The sequence below is a fragment of the Mustelus asterias genome, chromosome 10, assembly GCF_964213995.1.
Source record: "Mustelus asterias chromosome 10, sMusAst1.hap1.1, whole genome shotgun sequence".
In the NCBI taxonomy this organism is placed as follows: Eukaryota; Metazoa; Chordata; class Chondrichthyes; order Carcharhiniformes; family Triakidae; genus Mustelus; species Mustelus asterias.
Window position 1 is genome coordinate 13,951,673 of NC_135810.1, and position 22,192 is coordinate 13,973,864.

Here is a 22,192-nt window from a genome sequence, read left to right on the forward strand (position 1 = left end):
ATTGGATTAGTTGTCATGCCCCCTTCTGCTAAGAGACCTTTTGCTATTTTTTTCACACTAAGGGGCAGCATGGTGGCACAGTAACATCATTGTTACTTCATTGCAGTGTTAATGTAAGCCTACTTGTGACACTAATAAATAAGCTTTAATAGATGCCCTTTAAAAACTTTAAAACATTCAGTTATTTAAGTCATTAAGCCATTGAGTGCAGTGACACCACACACAACTAGTAAATCATCCGTTTGTTTTGCTGAAGATAATTTTAAAGTTTATTAGTGTCGCAAATAGGCTTACATGAAGCCACTGTGAAAATGCCCTAGTCGTCACACTCCGGCGCCCGTTCAGGTGACATGGAGGGAGAATTTAGCACGGCCAATGCACCTAACCAGCACGCCTTTCGGACTGTGGGAGGAAACCGGAGCACCCAGAGGAAACCCACGGTGAGGGCGTGCAGACTCCGCACAGACAGTGACCCAAGTCGGGAATTGAACCCGGGGCGCTGGGAGGCAGCAGTGCTAACCACTGCGCCACTTGAGCAATTGATTAAGGCTATTTGTTCTATGTGATTAAATCCATTTTTAGCTGTATCGATAAAGTTTCACTCTTTGACATAATGGAAATCTCATAATCTCAAATAAAAGTAAAGAATTGCTCAACTGTGCCGGTTCAAGGGTGATTTTAATTCAATTCCATTTCAGCGGAAACTTGAGCAATAATGCCTCTGTTCTGAAAACTAGTGCAGGTTGTGAGCAAATGTGCTTTTTTTTTCATATAAAAAAATAAAATCAAGTGGTAAGCAGAGGTGAGGATAGTTGCAGGAAGGAAGGGTCGCTGGGTTATAATTGCACCTTTGTTTCTCGAACATGCCTTCTCACCAGTCTGGAATGCTATCGTATGACTGAACAGCCTGGTAAGACCATATCCAATCCAAAGATGACCTCAGAAGTTTTAACTAAAGGTGGTGACCTCAAGTGTGTTCCTGAATGCTTCATTACCTTGATAAATATAAGGGCGTCACTGAGGTATGGCTTAACTGAGTGACTTCTAATCTGGAATTGTTGCGGCAGCTTGAAAAATGTCTTGTTAAACTCCTGACACTTGTTTTTCTCATTGTAACAATCTTTTTATAGAACATAGAAAAGCTACAGCACAAACAGGCCCTTCGGCCCACAAGTTGCGCCGAACATGTCCCTACCATGTATAGGTCGAATCTATTTTTCCCCCAAATATATCTTGTAACATTTCATTCATTTTTTATTTATATTTACAGAATGACCTGTAATATGTCCAATGACAGTGGCTACCTCATTTGGCATCTTAACACAGACATCAGTGCCGATGTTGACTTGGTTTAGCATCTCATCTGAAAGGTGGCACCAACAGTGCAGCACCTCCTCAGAGGAAATGTCAGCTTTAAGTTCGATGCTCAAGTCCTGCAGTGAGACTTGAGCCAATAACCTTCTGATTTAGCAATAACGCTACCAATTGAGTCACAGCTGACACTGAGTACAAAACCAAGTTAACATGTTACTGCAAACATTTTCATGCACAAGTACACAAAATTTACAAGCTGAAAAAATAAATGTTAAATAGTTGAGTAAATCAAAAAGCATGCTTCTCGGTCTCCATCCCACCCCTCCCCTTTCCAGCAATGTTTTTCATTTTCTCACTGTCTCTTATCAGTGATTCCACCTCATTAAACAGGGTGGGTCCACTTTACCTTCGCATTGTTAATTAAACTCCCGAGTAGTTGAATTGGGCTTGTGTAAGCAGTGTAGGAAGAGTAACCCTGAGTATTGCTAATGAGAGACTTATGGCTGAAGTTTTTTGTCTTGTGCTCATCGGGACAAATGCAAGAATGCCAAATTGCCAAGAATCACAATTAATAGTTGTTATAATTCAGTTCAGAAACTCCCAAGTGTTTTATGAAGTCCGCCTGAATCATAGGTTTTTGTAATTTTTGAATTTGGCTCGGATAAGCATGAGATATTTCACTTCAGGTATGATTGAAATGATCTACTAGGGAGCTTTTCTTAAACGAAGTTTATTTAAGAATACAGTTAACAGGTAGCAATAACTTTTACCAATTGCAAACAAGAAAAAAACAACAACCGTGATATTGTATAAACCTTAACAACTATAGGAAATATTCCAACCAAACAAACCTCCTTAAAACATATCCCTGCCACAGGTTTAGCATACAAAATAAGGATTCTCAAGTGATGCTGGAACTTAATCCTTTGGTTGGAGAATTGAAACTCTGACTTCCCAGCAGCCCTCGAGGTAGAGAATATGCCATGAGGCCTCTAGCTTTTAGCCAGCGAACCTCTGCAAGAGACAGAATCCTCGCTCCAGGAAGGCAAGAAGACCTGCTTCTAGCTAGGCAGCAGAATCCACAATACCAGGAAGAGAGATAGAGAGGGAGAAAAAAACCTGCCTGCAACTTGACAACCAGGCCAGCTTCTGACTCTGAACCAAAACTGAAAATGAATCCTTGGACTCTTCTGGGGAGGGACCACCTGACTTTGACTTGTCAATCTATCTTCCCCCATACAATTCAAAAGGTCGTAAAATCCTGGACATTGCGTGAAACCCAAAGTAAAAATAAACAAAACCCCAGTTAAACCATTGAAGCAGCAATAAAAGGACTTTTAAGCAGACAGCTGGTACCACAATAAAACCAAAAGGCCTGCTTACAAACTGCAGAGAACATGATTTTAAAAAAACATTTCTTAAAAGTACACTCGTGTCACACAGTACAGGAGAAAATGGTGCTCATTGGCTTACAAGTTGACTCTGGTCAAGGCGTTGCCATGGAGAAAGCAGGAGGCTCTGCAAACTCCTGGATAATTTAAAACTTCTATTGTTAGGTGTGATTCCACAATTGGGCTGCACTGGCTGAATAGTTCTGAGTGCACCAATATCACCATGAACAACCAATTTTGGATAATTCGTCAAGCTCAAAGTATGGCTCAGTTAAACTTGCTGGATGCAATATTCTTATGTGGGGTCCCGTTCCCTGTAACAAAACTGTTCAAGTGTTCAAGCTTTATTGAAATTCAGCCCCCCCCTGCCCCACCTCCCCAAACGATGAGGCAACAGAATGCGTTTTTACAATGGTGGCTCAGGGTCTGTGTTGACCTGTTCCACCTGAACAAGGCGCTGCTCAGACCTCATCACCCCATAAAGAGGGTGGGACAAGTTATAGCTGACATATTTAATGCCAGGGCATTCGGCACCTTGGCTGCAAAGTGCAGGTTTTGGCAAATCCTGCTGGATGAAGAATCCCCAAAATTCACTACCTTCATATCGCTGCTAGGCAGAGGCTGTTTCCTCCACATGTCCTATGAGATCTCCACTGGCAGTGAGGTTCGCCAACATTGTAAGGAGCAACTCTTTGCAGGGCAACCCTGTGAAATCACCGTCAATGGCATCCTGGTCTGGGGTCGCACAATGCAAGAACAGTCTTTGTCTAGCCGTCGACAGAACCAAGAGCGCACAGTTGAAGCTCAGCCCTGCTGACTGCAGGATCAGCCAGGCTCCCTACATTGGGTCAAACTCTCACAGCTGATGGTGCAAAGCCAGATTTATTTATTTTATTGATTAGTGTCACAAGTAGACTTACATTAACACTGCAATGAAGTTACTGTGAAAATCCCCTAGTCGCCACACTCCGGCCCCTGTTCGGATACACTGAGGGAGAATTTATCATGGCCAATGCACCTAACCAGCAAGAGTTTCGGAATGTGGGAGGAAACTGGAGCACCCGGAGGAAACCCACGCAGACACGGGAAAAACGTGTAGACTGCGCACAGACAGTGACCCAAGCTGGGAATCGAATCCGGGTCCCTGGCGCTGTGAGGCACCAGTGCTAACCACTGTGCCATCGTGCCACCCCATGCCTCATTCACTACACTCAAGCTGCATCAAGCCAAGGAACCACGACACCTACGTGAAGTCCCAGATCCCCCCCCATGGTTGTTGACAGTGGCTGATATTTTTGAGTGGAATGATAAACAGAACTTGGTCCTAGTAGATTCATACTCTGGTTGGTTTGAAGTTGACCACCTACCAGACACATAGGGCGACGTGGTTATAAGCAAGCTCAAGAGACGTTTCGCCATACACAGTGAATACACAACTTGCAGCGGATAATGACAGACAATGCTCGTCAGTTCAACTCCAGAAAGTTGTGGGACTTTGAACACATCACACGCATGGGATCTTGAACACATCACAAGTGGGCCCCCTGCACACACAGTCCATTGGCCTGACAGAAAGGGCGATGCATTCAGCCAAGAACCTACTTGAGAAATGTGCCTGAGACCACACAGATTTCTGTGCTGCTCTGCTCACCCTGTACAATACGCTGAGACAGGGTCTTCCATCGTCAGCTCAGCAACTCCTTCTCCAGATGCATCAGGGTCATGATTCCCATTGCCAAGTCCCTCCTCTGACCAAAAGGTCAAAACCAATGCGAGGGCACCGTTAGGAAGTGGCGGCGAAGGGGAAAGTAGGAAACAGTAGGTATAGGGCATAAGCTCAACCCTCAGCCTTGTGGAATCTTGCCTCATCCCCTTCGGTGGCTCAGCCTTTTCCTCTGTTTGCACAGAAAGGTTATTTTGGTTCTTAAATGGTCCCATCGCGCTATCCTCTTCCCATATACTATTTATGTTCATGAAGGATCGTCTCTTCTATGTGCCCTTCTATCTTTCATCGCCCTTCTTTCCTTTTTGTTTCGCTGTGCGCTGTACTTTTGTATTCAGCTTAATTCTCTCCTGAATCATAAACCTGACATTTATTATGATGCTTTTTTTTTGGTGTTTGTGGTAAACCACTGTTAAGCTTATTGCCTGTGTGTGTGTGTGACATGCCTGGACATGCCCCTGCTGGCCCTGCCTGAGACGACTCCTCCCCCCCTCGTCCAGGTAAAAAGTTGACTGCTCCCCACCCCCCTGCCTCAGTCTCTGGACCAGTTCATCAGCATGGGTGTGCTCCAAGTCTTTTGCGAATAAAAGCCTATTTGTTCTTGCATACAAACTAGTCTTTGCTTGATAGTGCATCAATTTTATTGCAAAAAGTTTTGGGATGGAGCAGATACTAAAACCCGATAGACTAGAATTGGATCCTCAAGCTGTAGGAGCCTCTAACAGCTTCGATCACTGGCTGCGATGTTTCGATACTTTCCTCATCGCCTCCACCTCTGTCGTCCGGACCGAAACCGACAAGCTACACGTGCTCCACGCCCGGGTAAGCGATCAATTATTCTCGATGATTAGAGATGCTGAAATTTACGAGAATGCGATCGAACTTTTAAAAGGCCAGTACAACAAACAGACAGACAATGCCAGACATCTTCTGGCTACTCGCAGACAACAGCCAGGAGAATCGGGCGACCAATTCCTGCGTGCGTTGTGAGCACTTGGCAGGGCCTGCAACTGCAAGGCTGTAACAGCCGCCCAAAATACGGAGGACTTAATCAGGGATGCCTATGTCACGGGTATCAGGTCAAACTATCTCCGACAACGACTGCTGGAACAGGGTGGGTTGGATCTACAAAAGACTGTAGCGCTTGCCGACTCGTTAGAGGTGGCCTTCCGTAATCTCGAGGCCTACACCCCCGACCACGGGGGCGCATTGTGGACGCCGCAGTCGCCGCCACCTCTGTACTCAGGAGGGCCGCAGGCCTACGCCACGCCACGTCCCACCAATGACCCGACCGCTGCGGCAGTCTCTGGAGGCCCGAAGTGCTACTTCTGCGGCCTGGGGAAGCACCCCTGACAACGTTGCCCGGTAAAGGATGCGATCTGCTTCGGGTGTGGAAAGAAGGGCCATTACGCGAAGGTATGCAGGGCGAAATCGACCTCCAAGCCCAGTAGCGCCGCTTGCGACCCACGGGGGCCGCCATCTTGGGCGCCGGTAGCCGCGTGTGAGCAGTGTGGGCGGCCATCTTGGACGCCTTCAGCCGCGTGTGAGCCGTGCAGGCCGCCATCTGGGACGCCTTCAGCCGCGTGTGAGCCGTGCGGGCCACCATCTAGGATGCCGTCAGCCGCGTCGCAAAATCCAACAGTGGCTTCGGTTACGCTGGACCAATCCAGGCCTCGCCAACTCGCCAGGTCTATGATGGACATCGAGGTAAATGGTCGCAGTACAAACTGTTTATTTGACTATGGGAGTACAGAGAGCTTTATTCACCATGACACAGTGAGTCACTACGCCCTTTCAGTACTGCCAGTGAAGAAAACTATCTCCATGGCTTCAAAGTCCCACTCGGTGGATGTCCTCAGGTACTGCATGGCGATCCTGACTGTACGGGGCACAGTGTACAAAAACTTCAGGCTCCTCGTGCTGCCACAACTCTGCTTTACTGTACTCCTGGGGCTAGATTTCCTGTGTCACCTTCAGAGCGTCACCATGGAGTATAATGGGCCTTTCCCCCCGCTCTCTGTTTGCAATCACCAGTTCTTAGACCGCCCACCGCGCACCACCTGCAGCCTCTCAACCCTTAAAGTCACCCCTCCCTCACTGTTTGAAAATCTCACCCCCGACTGCAAGCCCATCGCCACCAAGAGCAGACGGTACAGTGCTGGAGACAGGGCTTTTATCAGGTCCGAAGTACAACGGCTCCTAGGGGAGGGGATCATCGAGGCCAGTACCAGCCCCTGGAGAGCCCAAGTAGTAGTTGTTAAGACTGGGGAGAAACATCGCATGGTCATTGACTACAGTCAGACCATTAACCGCAACACGCAGCTGGACGCGTACCCCCTTCCCTGCATATCTGACATGGTTAATCAGATTGCTCAATATCGGGTGGTCTCCACCATCGACTTAAAATCTGCATACCACCAGCTCCCTATCCGCCCGGAAGATCGCCAAGATACTGCCTTCGAGGCGGATGGCCGCCTCTATCACTTCCTTAGGGCACTCTTCGCCGTCACCAACGGGGTCTCGGTTTTCCAGCGTGAGATGGACCGAATGGTAGACCAGAACAGGCTGCGGGCCACCTTCCCGTACCTGGATAACATCACCATCTGCGGCCATGATCAGCCGGACCACGACGCCAACCTCCACAAATTCTTCCACACCGCCACACTCCTAAATCTGACCTATAATAAGGAGAAGTGCGTATTCCGCACACACCGCCTCGCCATCCTTGGTTGTGTTTTGGAAAACGGGGTCATCGGTCCCAATCCCGACCGCATGCGTCCCCTCCTGGAACTTCCCCTCCCCACCAGCCTCAAAGCACTGAGGAGATGCCTGGGCTTCTTCTCGTATTACGGCCAGTGGGTCCCCAATTATGCGGATAAAGCCTGTCCGCTCATCAAATCCACCTCTTTTCCCCTGACGGCAGAGGCCCGCCTGGCCTTCGACCGCATCAAAGCAGACATCGCGAAGGCCACGATGCACGCTGTAAACGAATCCATCCCGTTCCAGGTGGAGAGCGATGCGTCTGACTTTGCCCTAGCCGCCACCCTTAACCAGGCGGGCAGACCCGTGGCCTTCTTCTCACGAACTCTCCAAGGCCCTGAAATTCGACACTCCTTTGTCGAGAAGGAGGCCCAAGCCATACTGGAAGCTGTACGGCACTGGCGCCACTACTTAGCTGGTAAACGATTCACCCTACTCACAGACCAATGGTCAGTTGCATTCATGTTTAATAACACGCAGTGGGACAAGATCAAAAATGATAAAATATTGAGGTGGAGAATCGAGCTTTCCACCTACAATTGCGACATCTTATACCGGCCCGGGAAGCTCAATGATTTTCCTCCCCGTTTTTGCTGTTCTGCTAGTCATTGCTAGGATCATTCATGAACCCATTATGACTGCAATAAGATTCTTGTGCTGTTTGCCTACCAGTTTGATTCCCCCATTCACGTCCCACTAACAGCTGTCTAGTGGCCTTCAGTGCTGAAAGAACAGTGTGGGTTCGGCCAGTTGAGCAATCCTCTGTCAAGTTTCCCACATGATTTAAGGTGAGGTACTTGTGCAAGTTACGAAAGAAAATCCGGCATCTATGGACCCACACCCTTGGCCGGGAGTTGCTCTTGCCCGGGGAGCAGCAGAGGCAAGCCTTAAAAAAAGGGTGTTTTATTTGTTTCCCATGACTACAGATAATGCAACGTGTATCAGGATGACAAACCCACTTGAAAATTCCAGTCGTCTGACAGAGATTTTCATGGGCGTGAATTTCACACTCATTTCAGCAGTTTCTGTTTTCCATCTTTTCCTCTTTTGACTATAATACTGAACACTTAGTTTGGGATTGTATTGTGAAAGATGGTGGATAAATCAGAGAATGTTCCAGTTTCATTTAGAGTTGTTTGTCTATAGTATACCGAGGTGTGTTTGCATTGAGTTTTTTAACAATGAGCTTGATAGATGGCATATTAAAAAAATACTTTCGCTTTGTGGGGCAGCACGGTGGCACCGTTGTTAGCACTGCTGCCTCACAGCGCCAGGGACCAGGGTTCAATTCTGGCCTTGGGTCACTGTGTGGAGTTTGCATGTTCTCCCCATGTCTGCATGGGTTTCCTTCGGGTGTTCCAGTTTCCTCCAAGACTCCAAACATGCGCAGGTTAGGTGGATTTGCCATGTTAAATTGCCCCTTAGTGTCCAAAGCTGTGCAGGTTAGGGGGATTAGCCATGGTAAATGTCTGGGGTTACGGGTATAGGGCTGGGGAGAGGGCAAGGTCAGTGAGTCGGTGCAGACTCGATGGGCTGAATGGCCTCCTTGTGCACTGTAGATTTCTATGATGAAATTTTATTGTTTGGTTTCTGAACCTCTTACACTCAAATTGAGTGTAATTGATATAATCTGTTTTTACACTATCGATCAAATTCAGAATGACCCTCACTGACTGCCCCTGATGACTGTAATGTAATGGGCAGCATGGTGGCATAGGGGTTAGTACTGCTGCCCCACAGCGCCTGGGACCCGAGTTCAATTCCGACCTCGGGTCACCGTGTGGAGTTTTCACGTTCTCCCTGTGTCTGCGTGGGTTTCCCCCAGGTGCCCCGGTTTCCTCCCACAATCCAAAGATGTGCAAAGATTGGCCATACTAAATTGCTCCTTAGTGTGCCAAGATGTGTAGGTTAGGGGGATTAGCAGGGTAAATACGTGGAGTTACGGGGATAGCTCTCTGTTGGAGGGTCGGTGCAGACTCGATGGGTTGAATGGTCTCCTCCTGCACTGTAGGGATTCTATTCTATGAGACAGAATGCTCTTTGTGGCCAGTGCTCCTAGAGCCAACAAAGTGTAATCACTGTTGTAATGCAGGAAAAGAAGCAACTGATTACACACAGCAAGCTCCCACAAACGGCAATTATTTTTTAGTCATGTTGATTTGAGGGATGACTATTGACCAAGAGGACAGGGACAGCTAGCTGTCCCCCTTTATTTTGAAGCAGTTTCATAGGGTCTTTTATATCTGCCCTGGTAGGCAGGTGGGACCTTGATTTGCCATCTTATCCAACAGGCAGCACCTACAAGCAGCGGCCTAGATTTTTGTTGACCTGTGCTGGAGTGGAACTTGAACACAAATCCTTATGATTCAGTAGCAAGAGGCAATCAGTGGAACCACAGCTGATACGTGTATCTTTTGTTTATCCTGCAGTAAAAGAATGAGCCTTTTACAAAAAAAAAAACCTCATGCCCGCGCCCCCTGCCCCCTTTAGGCATCAGCTGTGGCTCAAAGTATCACACCCTTGCCTCTGAAGTCTGAAGCAAAAGCAAAATTCTGTGGATGCTGGGATCTGAACTGAGAACAGAAAATGCTGGAAAATCTCAGCAGGTCTGACAGCATCTGTGGGGAGAGAATAGAGCCAACGTTTCGAGTCTAGATGACCCTTCATCAAAGCTTCATCGAGTCAGCTCTGACAAAGGGTCACCCAGACTCGAAACGTTGGCTCTATTCTCTCTCCGCAGACGCTGTCAGACCTGCTGGGATTTTCCAGCATTTTCTGTTTTTGTCTTTTAAGTCTGAAGGTTGTGGCTTCAAGTCGCGCTTCTGAGTTTTAAGCATAAGCGTATGATCTAGGCTGAAACTCCAGTGCAGTATTGTGCGAGTCTTACACTACCAGGGCTGTTGTCTTTTGGGTAGAATGTTAAACTTTTGACCCATTGGGTTAATGTAAATATCCCATGACGATATCTCAAAGAACAGGGTTAATACTTATTCCTCAACCGGTATCACTAACATAAATGATCTGGTTCTTATCACATTGCTGTTTGTGGGAAAATGTTGGACGCACATTGGCTGCCTTGAGTGCGACCTTAGAATCGAGTTTGGAAGCATTTTATTGGCTGTAAAGGTGCTATATAAATACAACTCTTTATTTTCACATTTCAGAAGGTGAGTTGTTCTTAAACTGCTGAAGGAAATGCTGACATGTTTGTTTCATTCCAATTTTTTAAAATTAAAGGTGACATTTTTTGATCATCCCTAATTACTGTGAGAAAGTGATGGACTTTCAACTGTTTCAGGCCTTGCCCCCTGATGCATCATTGATTACGCAAAGACTCGTTGCGAAATAACAGGCTTTTATTAACAAAGAACTGGAGCACTCCCGAACCGATAGCTAATCCGAACTGAGGCAAAAGAGGCGGAGAGCAGCCACCTTTATACCCCGAGAAGGGCGGAGCCCCGGATTGAGGCAGCAGGGGCGTGTCCAGGCATATCACATAAACTATCACATAAACAGACAACTACAGTGGTTCACCACACCCCCACAATCGAATTAGTTAGGCAAATAGAGAATATGGGTGAAGTGCTATTTTAGTGAAAGTATGGTATCATGCCTTGGTTCAGGGACCAATCCCTGAAAGAACCAATCTTGTTCTTTGGGTAGGGGGTTTTTGTTCAGTTGGGCAGCATGGTCGGTGCAGGCTTGGAGGGCCGAAAGGCCTGTTCCTGTGCTTTAATTTTCTTTGTCCTTTGTAATCCCCCAGTTATAGCATTGCTGTTATGAGACATTCAGTTCCAAGACTTTTTGACTTGAGACACGGTTTTGCAAGAGCTAAATTGTGCCACAAGTCCAAGGACTACCAGCAGTAAGATTTTTATCATATCAATTAAAATAGTTAGTGTAGATACCGATGGATAGCAAGTATGTACATTTGGGATTGTGGCAAAAACATTGTTCTTTGCCTGCCTACAATTCTTAGACTAATCCAAGAACTTCACTCACGTGATGTATGGATAACAAATTGCTGTTTAGCCTAATTTGTTATATTTCTGTTCATTTATCCTCTTGCTTACAACCCTCCATTGTCTGACCCCCATCGACCAGAGGAGGTCCACGAAAATGATCCCAGAAATGAAAGGCTTGATGTATGAGGAACGTTTGAGGATTCTGGGTCCGTATTCAGAGTTTAGAAGGATGGGGTGGGGGGCGGATTTCATTGAAACTTGCAGAATACTGAAAGGCCTGGATAGAGTGGGCGTGGGGAAGATGTTTCCATTAGTAGGAGAGACTAGGATCCGAGGCACAGCCTCAGAATAAATGGATGACCCTTTAGAACTGAGATGAGGTGGAATTTCTTCAGCCAGAAGATGGTGAATCTGTGGAATTCATTGCCACAGGAGGCTGTGGAGGCCAGGTCACTGGGTGTATTTAAGATAGGTTCTTGATTGGTAGGGGGGATCAAAGGTTACGGGGAAAAGGCAGGAGAATGCAGTTATAGAGTCATAGTGGTTTACAGCATGGAAACAGGCCCTTCGGCCCAACTTGTCCATGCCGCCCTTTTTTTTAAAACCCTAAGCTAATCCCAATTGCCCGCATTTGGCACATATCCCTCTATACCCATCGTACCCATGTAACTATCCAAATGCTTTTTAAAAGAGAAAATTGTACCCGCCTCTACTACTATCACTGGCAGCTTGTTCCAGACACTCACCACCCTCTATGTGAAACAATTGCCCCTCTGGACACTTTTGTATCTCTCCCCTCTCACCTTAAACCTATGCCCTCTAGTTTTAGACTCCCCTACCTTTGGGAAAAGATATTGACTTTCTAGCTGAAGTGTGCCCCTCATTATTTTATAGACCTCTTTAAGATCACCCCTCAGCCTCCTACGTTCCAGAGAAAAAAGTCCCAGTCTATCCAGCCTCTCCTTATAACTCAATCCATCAAGTCCCAGTAGCATCCTAGTAAATCTTTTCTGCACTCTTTCTAGTTTAATGATATCGTTTCTATAATAGGGTGACCAGAATTGCACACAATATTCCAAGTGTGGCCGTACCAATGTCTTGTACAACTTCAACAAGACATTCCAATTCCTGTATTCAGTGTTCTGACCGATGAAACCAAGCATGCTGAATGCCTTCTTCACCACTCTGTCCACCTGTGACTCCACTTTCGAGGAGCTATGAACATGTACCCCGAGATCTCTTTGTTCTGTAACTCTCCCCAATGCACTACCATTAACTGAGTAAGTCCTGCCCTGGTTCAATCTACCAAAATGCATCACCTTGCATTTGCCTAAATTAAACTCCATCTGCCATTCGTCAGCCCACTGGCCCAATTGATCAAGATCCTGTTGCAATTGGAGATAACTTTCTTCACTGTCCACTATGCCACCAATCTTGGTGTCATCTGCAAACTTATTAACCATGCCTCCTATATTCTCATCCAAATCATTAATATAAATGACAAATAACAGTGGACCCAGCACTGATCCCTGAGGCACACCGCTGGTCACAGGCCTCCAGTTTGAAAAACAATTCTCTACAACCACCATCTGGCTTCTGTCAAGAAGCCAATTTTGTATCCATTTAGATACCTCACCCTGTATCCCGTGAGATTTAACTCTATGCAACAACCTACCATGCGGTACATTGTCAAAGGCCTTGCTAAAGTCCATGTAGACAACATCAACTGCACTGCCCTCATCTACCTTGTTGTGAAATATATCCGCTGTGATCAAATGGTGGAGCAACCTCGATGGGCCGAATGGCCTAATTTTGCTCCTATATCTTATAGACCCATCTCCTCACTGCCCAATGCTCTCTCTGACTTTCACCCCAAATGGAGAAGACTTTTTAACTTAACACTCAAAAATTTTCACATTTATAACCTGAATGTGTAAACTTGGATCTATGCGGTTTAGCACGATTTTATCTTTACCTACGAGCTGGTAAATGAAGAGAAAAATTGTAAAGCTAACTTGAACCTATTTTTTCAATAATGAAATCCCATCCATTTTGGATAATGAATATGGGGGGGAGGCCGTGGCCGAGTGGTATTGCCGCTAGACTATTAATCCAGAAACACAGCTAATGTTCTGGGGGACCCGGGTTCAAATACCGCCACAGCAGATGGTGGAATTTGAATTCAATTTAAAAAAAAGAATCTGGGATTAAGAATTTACAGATGACCTTGAAATCATTGTTGGAAAAACCCATCTGGTTCACTTAATGTCCTTTCAGGGAAGGAAATCTGCCATCCTTACCTGGTCTGGCCTGCATGTGACTCCAGAGCCACAGCAATGTGGTTGACTCTCAACTGCCCTCCAAGAATGGCTGAGGATGGGCAGTAAAAGCTGGCCAGCCAGCAATGCCCATGTCCCACGAATGAATTTAAAAAATTTTTACCAGTGGGAAGTATCTTATTCCGTCTGTAGAAAACAGAACTATGTGGCACACACTGATATTTTTCGAGCAAACAAATGGTTGCTGTTGATTTTGTACAAGCTCAGAAATGAAGCCTGACCTGTTTTATTCCTAATTTCTTGAAGCCACTCAAGATTTTAAAAATAAAGTCCAATTTAACTCTACTGTGATTTGTCCATTCCAGCTTTTGCCTTTTGTTGAGAAACTTGTACAAGGTTTGAGCTGTGTTGAGAGTAGATGTGACGTATCCCTCCCTCCAGATGAATGATGAACGAAAGTATATGAAAGCATGCTGTGACATGCCCAGATGTATTCTGAACAAATGGTCAAATGTTTTCCTTAATTTACTTGAAATTCTTTAAAGTAGAAATACCTTGGCAACTTTAAGAAGAAGAATTAAGCATAAAACATTGAAACAAGTTACATATCAACATAGTTTGCGTTACAGCACTATACTGCTTGGATTTATTCAAAAAGGGGATTTTCACAGTAACTTCATTGCAGTGTTAATGTAAGCCTGCTTGTGATACTAATAAATAAACTTAAGTGAGAACCAAATTCTCAAATTTGCAAGTAACCAAAAAGATGTCCGTAATTTGGATTGTTCTGGTGAACCTTTCTTGTATTTCAGTCCCACGTAGACATAGACAGAAATATCTGTCCTTTTATGTGTTCTGCCCAAACACAAGTTCGATATGAAGTTTTTTGCAGGATCTTTTTCCTATCCGGTGACACAGTGGTTGGCACTGCTGCCTCACAGCAGCAGGGACCTGGGTTTGATTCCGGGCTTGGGTCACTGTCTGTGTGGAGTCTGCACCTTCTCCCTGTGTCTGCATTGGTTTCAGTTTCCTCCCACAGTCCGAAAGACGTGCTGGTTAGGTGCATTGGCCATGCTAAATTCTCCCTCAAAGTACCTGAACAGGCGCCGGGGATTTTCACAGTAACTTCATTGCAGTGTTAATGTAAGCCTACTTGTGACACTAATAAACAAACTTAATATATAAAGACCTGATGTTTTTCCTTACTGTTTCTTTAACAGTTGCTAGCAAACAGGTGCAATGGGTGCTGCATTATACCACACCTTGTTTAAATAGGCTACACTGTATGTTACATTAACGGCTGCGGAAGAATGTTAACCTTTGCTGCCAGTAATAGAGTCCAAGTAAATTTAAGAGTCCCATCATAGTGAGAAACAGGAGGAAGTATTATTGCGTCCTGCCTTTCTCATGGGACTGCAGGCAGTTTCTGGGTGGGGGCAGATGTTCACGAAAGTTTTTCTTTTAAATAGACACGAGAAGTAATCCGATGTGTCATGAGAGACTAAAAGGAGGTTGAAATGTTTATGTAATACAGACGTCAGTAATGGTAGCTGCCCACATTCAGTGCAGTCATACTATAACAGGTAATAGACAAGTGCCAGTCAGTCCCACAGCCAGCCCACATCCATAGATTGCCAGTGCTGATTCATTGGAAGTCTGATATATATCTCCCTCCCTCTCTCTCCATTACCTTTACTCTAGTGCAGGACTTTGGTGCAAAGGACTTTAGACTGAGTTGGCTTTCCTTGTTTTGTGTGTAACTAAGCAAGGAATTCATTTCATTTTTCACCCCCCCCAGGACAACATTAACGTTTTCCTCAAAGGCTGTCAGAAACTTGGTTTAAAAGAAGCTCAGCTGTTTCACCCAGGGGACCTACAGGATTTATCCAGTCGCGTCACTGTCAAGTAAGTGCTGTTTTATGCTTAATAAACTTTTTGGGCTAGGTAGAGACTGTTTGAATGTTCGTAATGTCTATGGGTTCTTTGTGATCTGATGCTGGTCTTGATATATTTTGATTACATACACTGGCATTTGTACTTTTAAATATGTACAATGGTTTCTTTGTGAAGAAATGGGAGAAGAGAAAGTGTAGTTGGCAGAATTGTATAGCCAATATTTTTAAAATGTCAGTAAAAGTTATGGTGCGAGTGAAAGATTTGAGCTGAATAAAGACCTGTTGTGGGCTGTGTTGACGAGTTCAATAATTTGGAACGGTCTCTTGGTAATCGCAAACCCTTCAGTTCTGAAAGCGTCCTGAGAGGTAGCTGTCTGTGTATCTGAATCAAAAGCTGTTTAGATTTATTATGGGGTGGGAGGAGAAGAGGGCAGGAGGTAGGGGGAATCCAACCGCAGAATTTTTCTGTCTTTATGATCTTGGGGTGCTAAACAGGACCTTTATGTTTCTTTAAAAGTATCTCAATTTGCAAATGAGATAAGTAACTTGCTAAATACAGGGTGCTTTCAGTTTAGTAAAACACGCGTGAGAATGTAAGTTTGCAGCCAAAATCAAATAAAATCTGATTGTTTTCCAAACTGGTCCTGAACATACATGTCTGAAGAGGTGTTTTCTTTTTGTTTTATAATGCAGTGTTACGTGTAACAGGTTTGGGGAGGCGCGCTCATTACTTATTGATACATGGCATGACTACTTTGTATTGTATTGGTCTTCCATTGACATTTGTATCAGTTTGCCCTGTTTAGTACACACTTGTATTATTATTTTTCTATTTCTGTTGCTATTGGCTGCCATGCATTCTGCTCCAAGTGCACAAAGACAACTTCAGCATTTGGCATGGCTCCAAAGGTGTTCATGAGACTGGTGTTGAAATGATGAGCAGCTTTTTATGGGGCTCCAGTCCTAGTGTTGCTGCTGCTTTGAAGTACTGACCTAGTGCAGTTGACAGCAACTCTAAGGGAAGCTTAGTTGATTGCTAAGAATTTCCGGTGGATTTTCATTTAATATAAAACAAAGGAAATTATGATCTGATCTTAAAAAAACATAGAGTTTTTGCTAGCTGAACTATAAAATCCCTACATTGCAGTGGGAGGCCATTTGGCCCATCAAATCTGCACCAACTTGCTAACAGAGCATCTTACCCAGGTCAACCCATTGACCCATCCCTGTAACCCATCTATTTACCCCACTAATCCCCCTAACCTACACATCCTGGGATACTAAGAGACAATTTAGCATGGCCAATCCACCTAACCGGTCATCTTTGAACTGTGAGAGGAAACCGGAGCACCTGGAGGAAACCCACACAAACACGGGGAGAACATGCAAACTCCACACAAACAGTCACCCAAGGCTGGAATTGAACCTGGGTCACTGGCGCGGTGAGGCTGCAGTGCTAACCACTGCGCCACCGTGCTGAAGGAGACCTAAATGTAGCAGCAGTGTACATACACCATTTATTCCAAAAGCAAGCGAACATGATTCAGCAGACCCCAGTTTCAATTTGGTATCTCATTCATCTACTTTCCCTTCCACAGTCGGAATTCACTCGGTACACCTGCCTGTCTACAAACACAGCATTTCATTGCTAGATGCATCCCTCCCCATCTCCTTTATGTTCCTTCCACCATCAGCCTGTCTCGCCAGATGATAAAACACTCCCTGTGTCGTCAAAGTGCAGAGTATAGTTAACCTGTGAAATATATGGTGCTGGTTCAAGAGCAGATGGTGGCAGTAATTTTGAAGATGATTGCATATTTGTTTATGGGAGGGAAATATTACCCAACAGATCTTTTTAATGATACAGGTTTTGCATAGATTTGGAAAGTTGACAGGGGAGTGGTTGCAATCCAGATTTGCGCTGACAAGCGCAAGATGAAGAGTTCTGTCTAATTCGTTGAATTTCTGTGCCAGATATTCTCATGTTTAGATGGTCTTTAATTATGCGCCATTTCAGCTGTAAGCACTTGTTTTCCCAGTGTAGCTGTATAGACTGAAGGGGGATGAAAGGTCTGGGAGGTAGGGGGAAGGAGGGTCATTTCCCAGTGTGGTTATATAGACTGAAGGGGACGAAAGATCTTAGTGTAGCTGTATAGAATGAAGGGGGACAAAAGGGCCTTTCTTTTTTCACTTTTTCCAGTTGGTTCATTTCCCCTTGCACTCACCCCCTCTTTGAGGTAGGACATATTAATCTTGGAAATCTCTGTTTGCTGTGTCACTTTCTCCTCTTAAGAAAATAGCATTATTTTCATCGGATTGAAGATGCTGAATTTGAGGTTGTCCAGAGATGTCATTGAGCATCAGTTGCAAGGCACGGTATGGAAGCTGGCCTCATGTGGACCAACTTATTGTAGATTCGACGCACTCTGTATAGCTGGGCTCCTGGCAGTAGCAAGTCCGACCTCCAGGCCCCAGTGTATGTCTCTGGAATTGGTGTGCTCAGGTCAGCCTGAAGTAATTTCCCTTAGAGACATGGCTGTTTACTGCAGTTCTACACTATCATTTGGGGGCTGGTTTTAGCTCAGTTGGCTGGACAGTTGGTTCATGATGCAGAGCGACGCCAACAGTGTGGGTTCAATTCCCGTACTAGCTGAGGATATTCATGAAGACCCCGCCTTCTCAGCCTTTCCCCTCACCAGAGGTGTCGTGACCCTTGGGTTAAACTACCACCAGTCAACTCTTCCCCCTCAAAGGTCTATGGTCATCTGGGGCTATGGCGCCTTTACCTTTGCACTGATATTTGAGTATTACCGTCAGTGACATTGTTGGAAATGGGCAACCAGAGGAGATCATAGAATCATAGAAACCCTACAGTACAGAAAGAGGCCATTCGGCCCATCGAGTCTGCACCGACCACAATCCCACCCAGGCCCTACCCCCATATCCCTACATATTTTACCCACTAATCCCTCTAACCTACACATCTCAGGACACTAAGGGGCAATTTAAGCATGGCCAATCAACCTAACCCGCACATCTTTGGAATGTGGGAGGAAACCGGAGCACCCGGAGGAAACCCACGCAGACACGAGGAGAATGTGCACACTCCACACAGACAGTGACCTAAGCTAGGAATCGAACCCAGGTCCCTGGAGCTGTGAAGCAGCAGTGCTAACCACTGTGCTACCGTGCCGCCCACATATTAGTTTTAAAAGAAAACTTCAAAAAACATATTTTGTCAGTATCACCTGAGGTTTCTTTTATAATTAGCAGATGCTTTGGCCAAAAAAATTGCTTTCTTTCCCTTCCCCAAATTTTATTTTTGATTATTCTCGCATCCGAGACATGATTTTCTTTGTTTTTTCCCTTGTAATCGTCACCATGCCGCTTGTGGATCTTTCCCAGGGTAGGAAAAGATTGAGATCTTGTTTGTGAACATGGAGCTGTGCAGGTGTTTTCAAGTTACGTAACCTGCTTTTGACAACCACAAGCGAAGGTAGCAGAACAGGTTTGTCCAGCTGTTTGGGTTGCAATGGAAAGTGAGAAAAAGTGAGGCTGTTAACCCTTTGCCCTTATTGGCATTCCTCTCTCAGTTGGCTGGACGGCAGAGTATGCAGAGTAACGTTAACAGCATGTGTTCAATTCCCGTATCGGCTGGGGTTAAATCATGAAGGCCCCGCCTTCTCAACCTTGCCCCTCAACTGAGGTGTGGTGATCCTCAGGTTAAATCACCACCAGTCAGCACTCCTCCTCAAACTTTAGTTCGGCTGCATTTGGAATATTGCGTGCAGTGCTGGTCACCGTACTACCAGAAGGACGTGGATGCTTTGGAGAGGGTGCAGAGAAGGTTTACCACAATGTTGCCTGGTCTGGAGGGTTTTAGTTATGAGGAGAGGTTGGATAAACTCAGACTCTATTCACTGGAAAGACTGAGGCTGAGGGGTGACCTGATAGAAGTCAGAGGCATAGATACGGTGGACAGTCAGAGGCTTTTTCACAGGGTGGAAGGGTTGACTACAAGTGGGCACAGGTTTAAGGTGAGAGGTGGTAAGTTTAGGGAAGACGTGCGGGGAACGTTTTGCACACATGCGTTGCAGGTGCCTGGAATGCACTGCCAGTGGAAGTGGGAGAAGCAACGTTCAAGTGCATCTTAATAGACACATGAACAAGAGGTGAACAGAGGGACAGAAACTGCGTATCAGTGCAAACTCGATGGGCCGAAGGGCCTGTTCCTGTGTTGTACTGTTCTTTGTTCTCAAGGGGAGAGCAGCCTATTGTCATCTGGGACTATGACGACTTTGCCTTTATTTCTCTAGTGCAGATATATCCATTAGTTGGGTAAGTAGGAAACACTCCTTTCATCTGGTGTTTCACCAAACTTGTGTTAGCAGTTCAAACTGTGAATAATTTCTATTTTAGTGTGTATATTAGTGAGATCCAGAGCTTCAATCAGGAAATTGAATGCACAAGATGCTGAGTTGAGGCACCTCCTATCTCCATGGATCAGTTGGCACTATTGTGCAGCAAGTTACCCTGGGATGATGACCAAAAATCCTTCCCTCAGCCAACAATTGCTTACATTTAGAAAGCATCTCTAGAGTGGGAAATGAAATCCCAAGCTGCTGCTTAGAGGCAGTGTCAAAAAAATTGATTGGTATCTGTTTTTTGCCCCTGCCCGATCTCTTTTCTTTTCTTGCCCCCGCCCGAGTCTCTTATTTTGCCTTTGCCTGCTTCTTTGCACCCTCATCCGAATCCAACAATAAATTTATTTTAGTGCAGCTAACATGGGTGTTGTGTGTTCTCAACACCTAATCAGTTAATCGCTGGAGGGTGGAGTAGCCAAGTGCCACTGTCTATCAGGCTGTTTTGTATTGACGTGACAAGTACTGGCACTGCCTCTCCCTATTTCTCAATAGCTCATGCCAATGGTGCTTAGTCATAAGATTTTATGTTCCACCATATTTCTCGTCTTTGTCTCCACAATTCGACAATGTTCTCTATGTAGAGCAACAGCTGGCCTTTGTACGGCATCTTTAACAAGATAAAACGTCACAGTCCATATCACAGGAATGTTGTAAAGCAAAATTTGACACCCAATCGCATGAGAAATTCAGGCAGTGGACCAAAATCTTGGAGGTAGTTTTCGAGGAGCTCTTGTAAGAAAGTTGGAGAGGTTTGGGTATGGAATTTCAGAGCATAGAGTCAGAGATTTACAGCATGGAAACAGGCCCTTCGGCCCAACTTGTCCATGCCGCCTTTTTTTTTAAACCCCTAAGCTAGTCCCAATTGCCCACATTTGGCCCAGATCCCTCTATACCCATCCTACCCACGTAACTGTCTGAATGCTTTTTAAAAGACAGAATTGTACCCGCCTCTACTACTACCTCTGGCAACTTGTTCCAGACAATCACCACCCTCTGTGAAAAAATTGCCCCTCTGGACCCTTTTGTATCTCTCCCCTCTCACCTTAAACCTATGCCCTCTAGTTTTAGACTTCCCTACCTTTGGGAAAAGATATTGACTAGCTGATCTATGCCCCCATTATTTTATAGACCTCTATAAGATTGCCCCTCAGCCTCCTGCGTTCCAGAGAAAAAAGTCCCAGTCTATCCAGCCTCTCCTTATAACTCAAACCATCAAGTCCAGGTAGCATCCTAGTAAATCGTTTCTGCACTCTTTCTAGTTTAATAATATCCTTTCTATAATAGGGTGACCAGAACTGTACACATGGCCGCTAAAGCCATTAATAGTGAAACAATTAAAATTGGGGATGCTGGAGGCCAGAATTGGGAAAGTACAGATATCTTGGAGGGTCATGGAGCTAGAAAAGATTACAAAGATAAGGAGAGAAGCCAATGGAAGGATTTAAAAGCAAGGATGAAAGTTTTAATGAAAGCAAAATGTTGTGGATGCCAGAAGGCTGTAAAAGAAACAAAAATTACTACCAAATCTCAGCCGGTCTGGCAGTATCTGTGGAGAGAGAAAAAGTTAACTTTCTGAAGTCTAATATGACTTCTTCAGAATTGAAGAGAGGTCGAAATGAGTGATATTGCTTGAGGTAGAAATGAGGGATGTTGCTTAACTGGGAGCCAATGTGATTCAGTGAGCACAGCGGCGATGGGGACTGGGATCTTGTGGGAGTAAGGACATGGACAGCAGACCTCAAATTTATGTGCAACCAGGAATGTGTTGGAGAAGCCCGGTCAAGTGTTCACAAAGGCATGGATGGAAGTTTTGACACCAGATGAAGTATAGCAGGGTTGAGTGATGACACAGAGATTGAAAAAGATGAGGCTACACGGTCGGGAGCTCACCTTGGGGTCAAAGGTTGCGAACAGTCTGGGTCAGCCTTGACAGTTATCAAGAAGAGAGGTGGAGTTATTGCGCAGGGAGTAGGTTTGTATTGGGCCCCAAGATTATGTCTTCCAATATTCCAATTGGTGATATTTCTGCTGATCCAGTACTGGATGTCGAATGAAGAGTTGGATAGTTTAGAGAGAGGTAGCGATGAGCTGGGTGTCATCGGCATATATTTGAAAACTGGTACTGTGGTTTTAGATTACATCACCAAAGGACAGGATGTAGATGAGAAATAGAAAGCAATCATACAATCCATAGAATCCCTACAGTGCAGAAGAGGCCATTTAGCCCATCGAGTCTGCCCCAACACTCCAAAAGAGCATATTACCCAGGTCCACCCCCTCTCCCTGCTCTGCCCCATCCTATCCCTGTAACTCCGTGCATTTACCATGGCCAATCCACACATCTTTGGGCACTAAGGGGCAATTTAACATGGTCAATCCACCTACCTGTACATCTTTGTACTGCGGGAGGAATCTAGAGCACCCAGAGGAAACTCATGGAG

At 45.3% G+C, this 22,192-nt stretch overlaps 1 protein-coding gene across 8 annotated transcripts in view; it reads left to right on the forward strand.

Moving 5' to 3' along the window:
- Nucleotides 1-22,192, forward strand: part of LOC144499531 (LIM domain only protein 7-like) — a 221,306-nt gene that overhangs the window by 87,180 nt on the left and 111,934 nt on the right. For all 8 annotated transcript variants that reach the window (XM_078221581.1, XM_078221582.1, XM_078221583.1 and 5 more), the window contains exon 5: nt 15,231-15,337. In XM_078221581.1, coding sequence (XP_078077707.1) covers nt 15,231-15,337 — 107 coding nt within the window. The remainder of the gene's footprint in view (nt 1-15,230; nt 15,338-22,192) is intronic.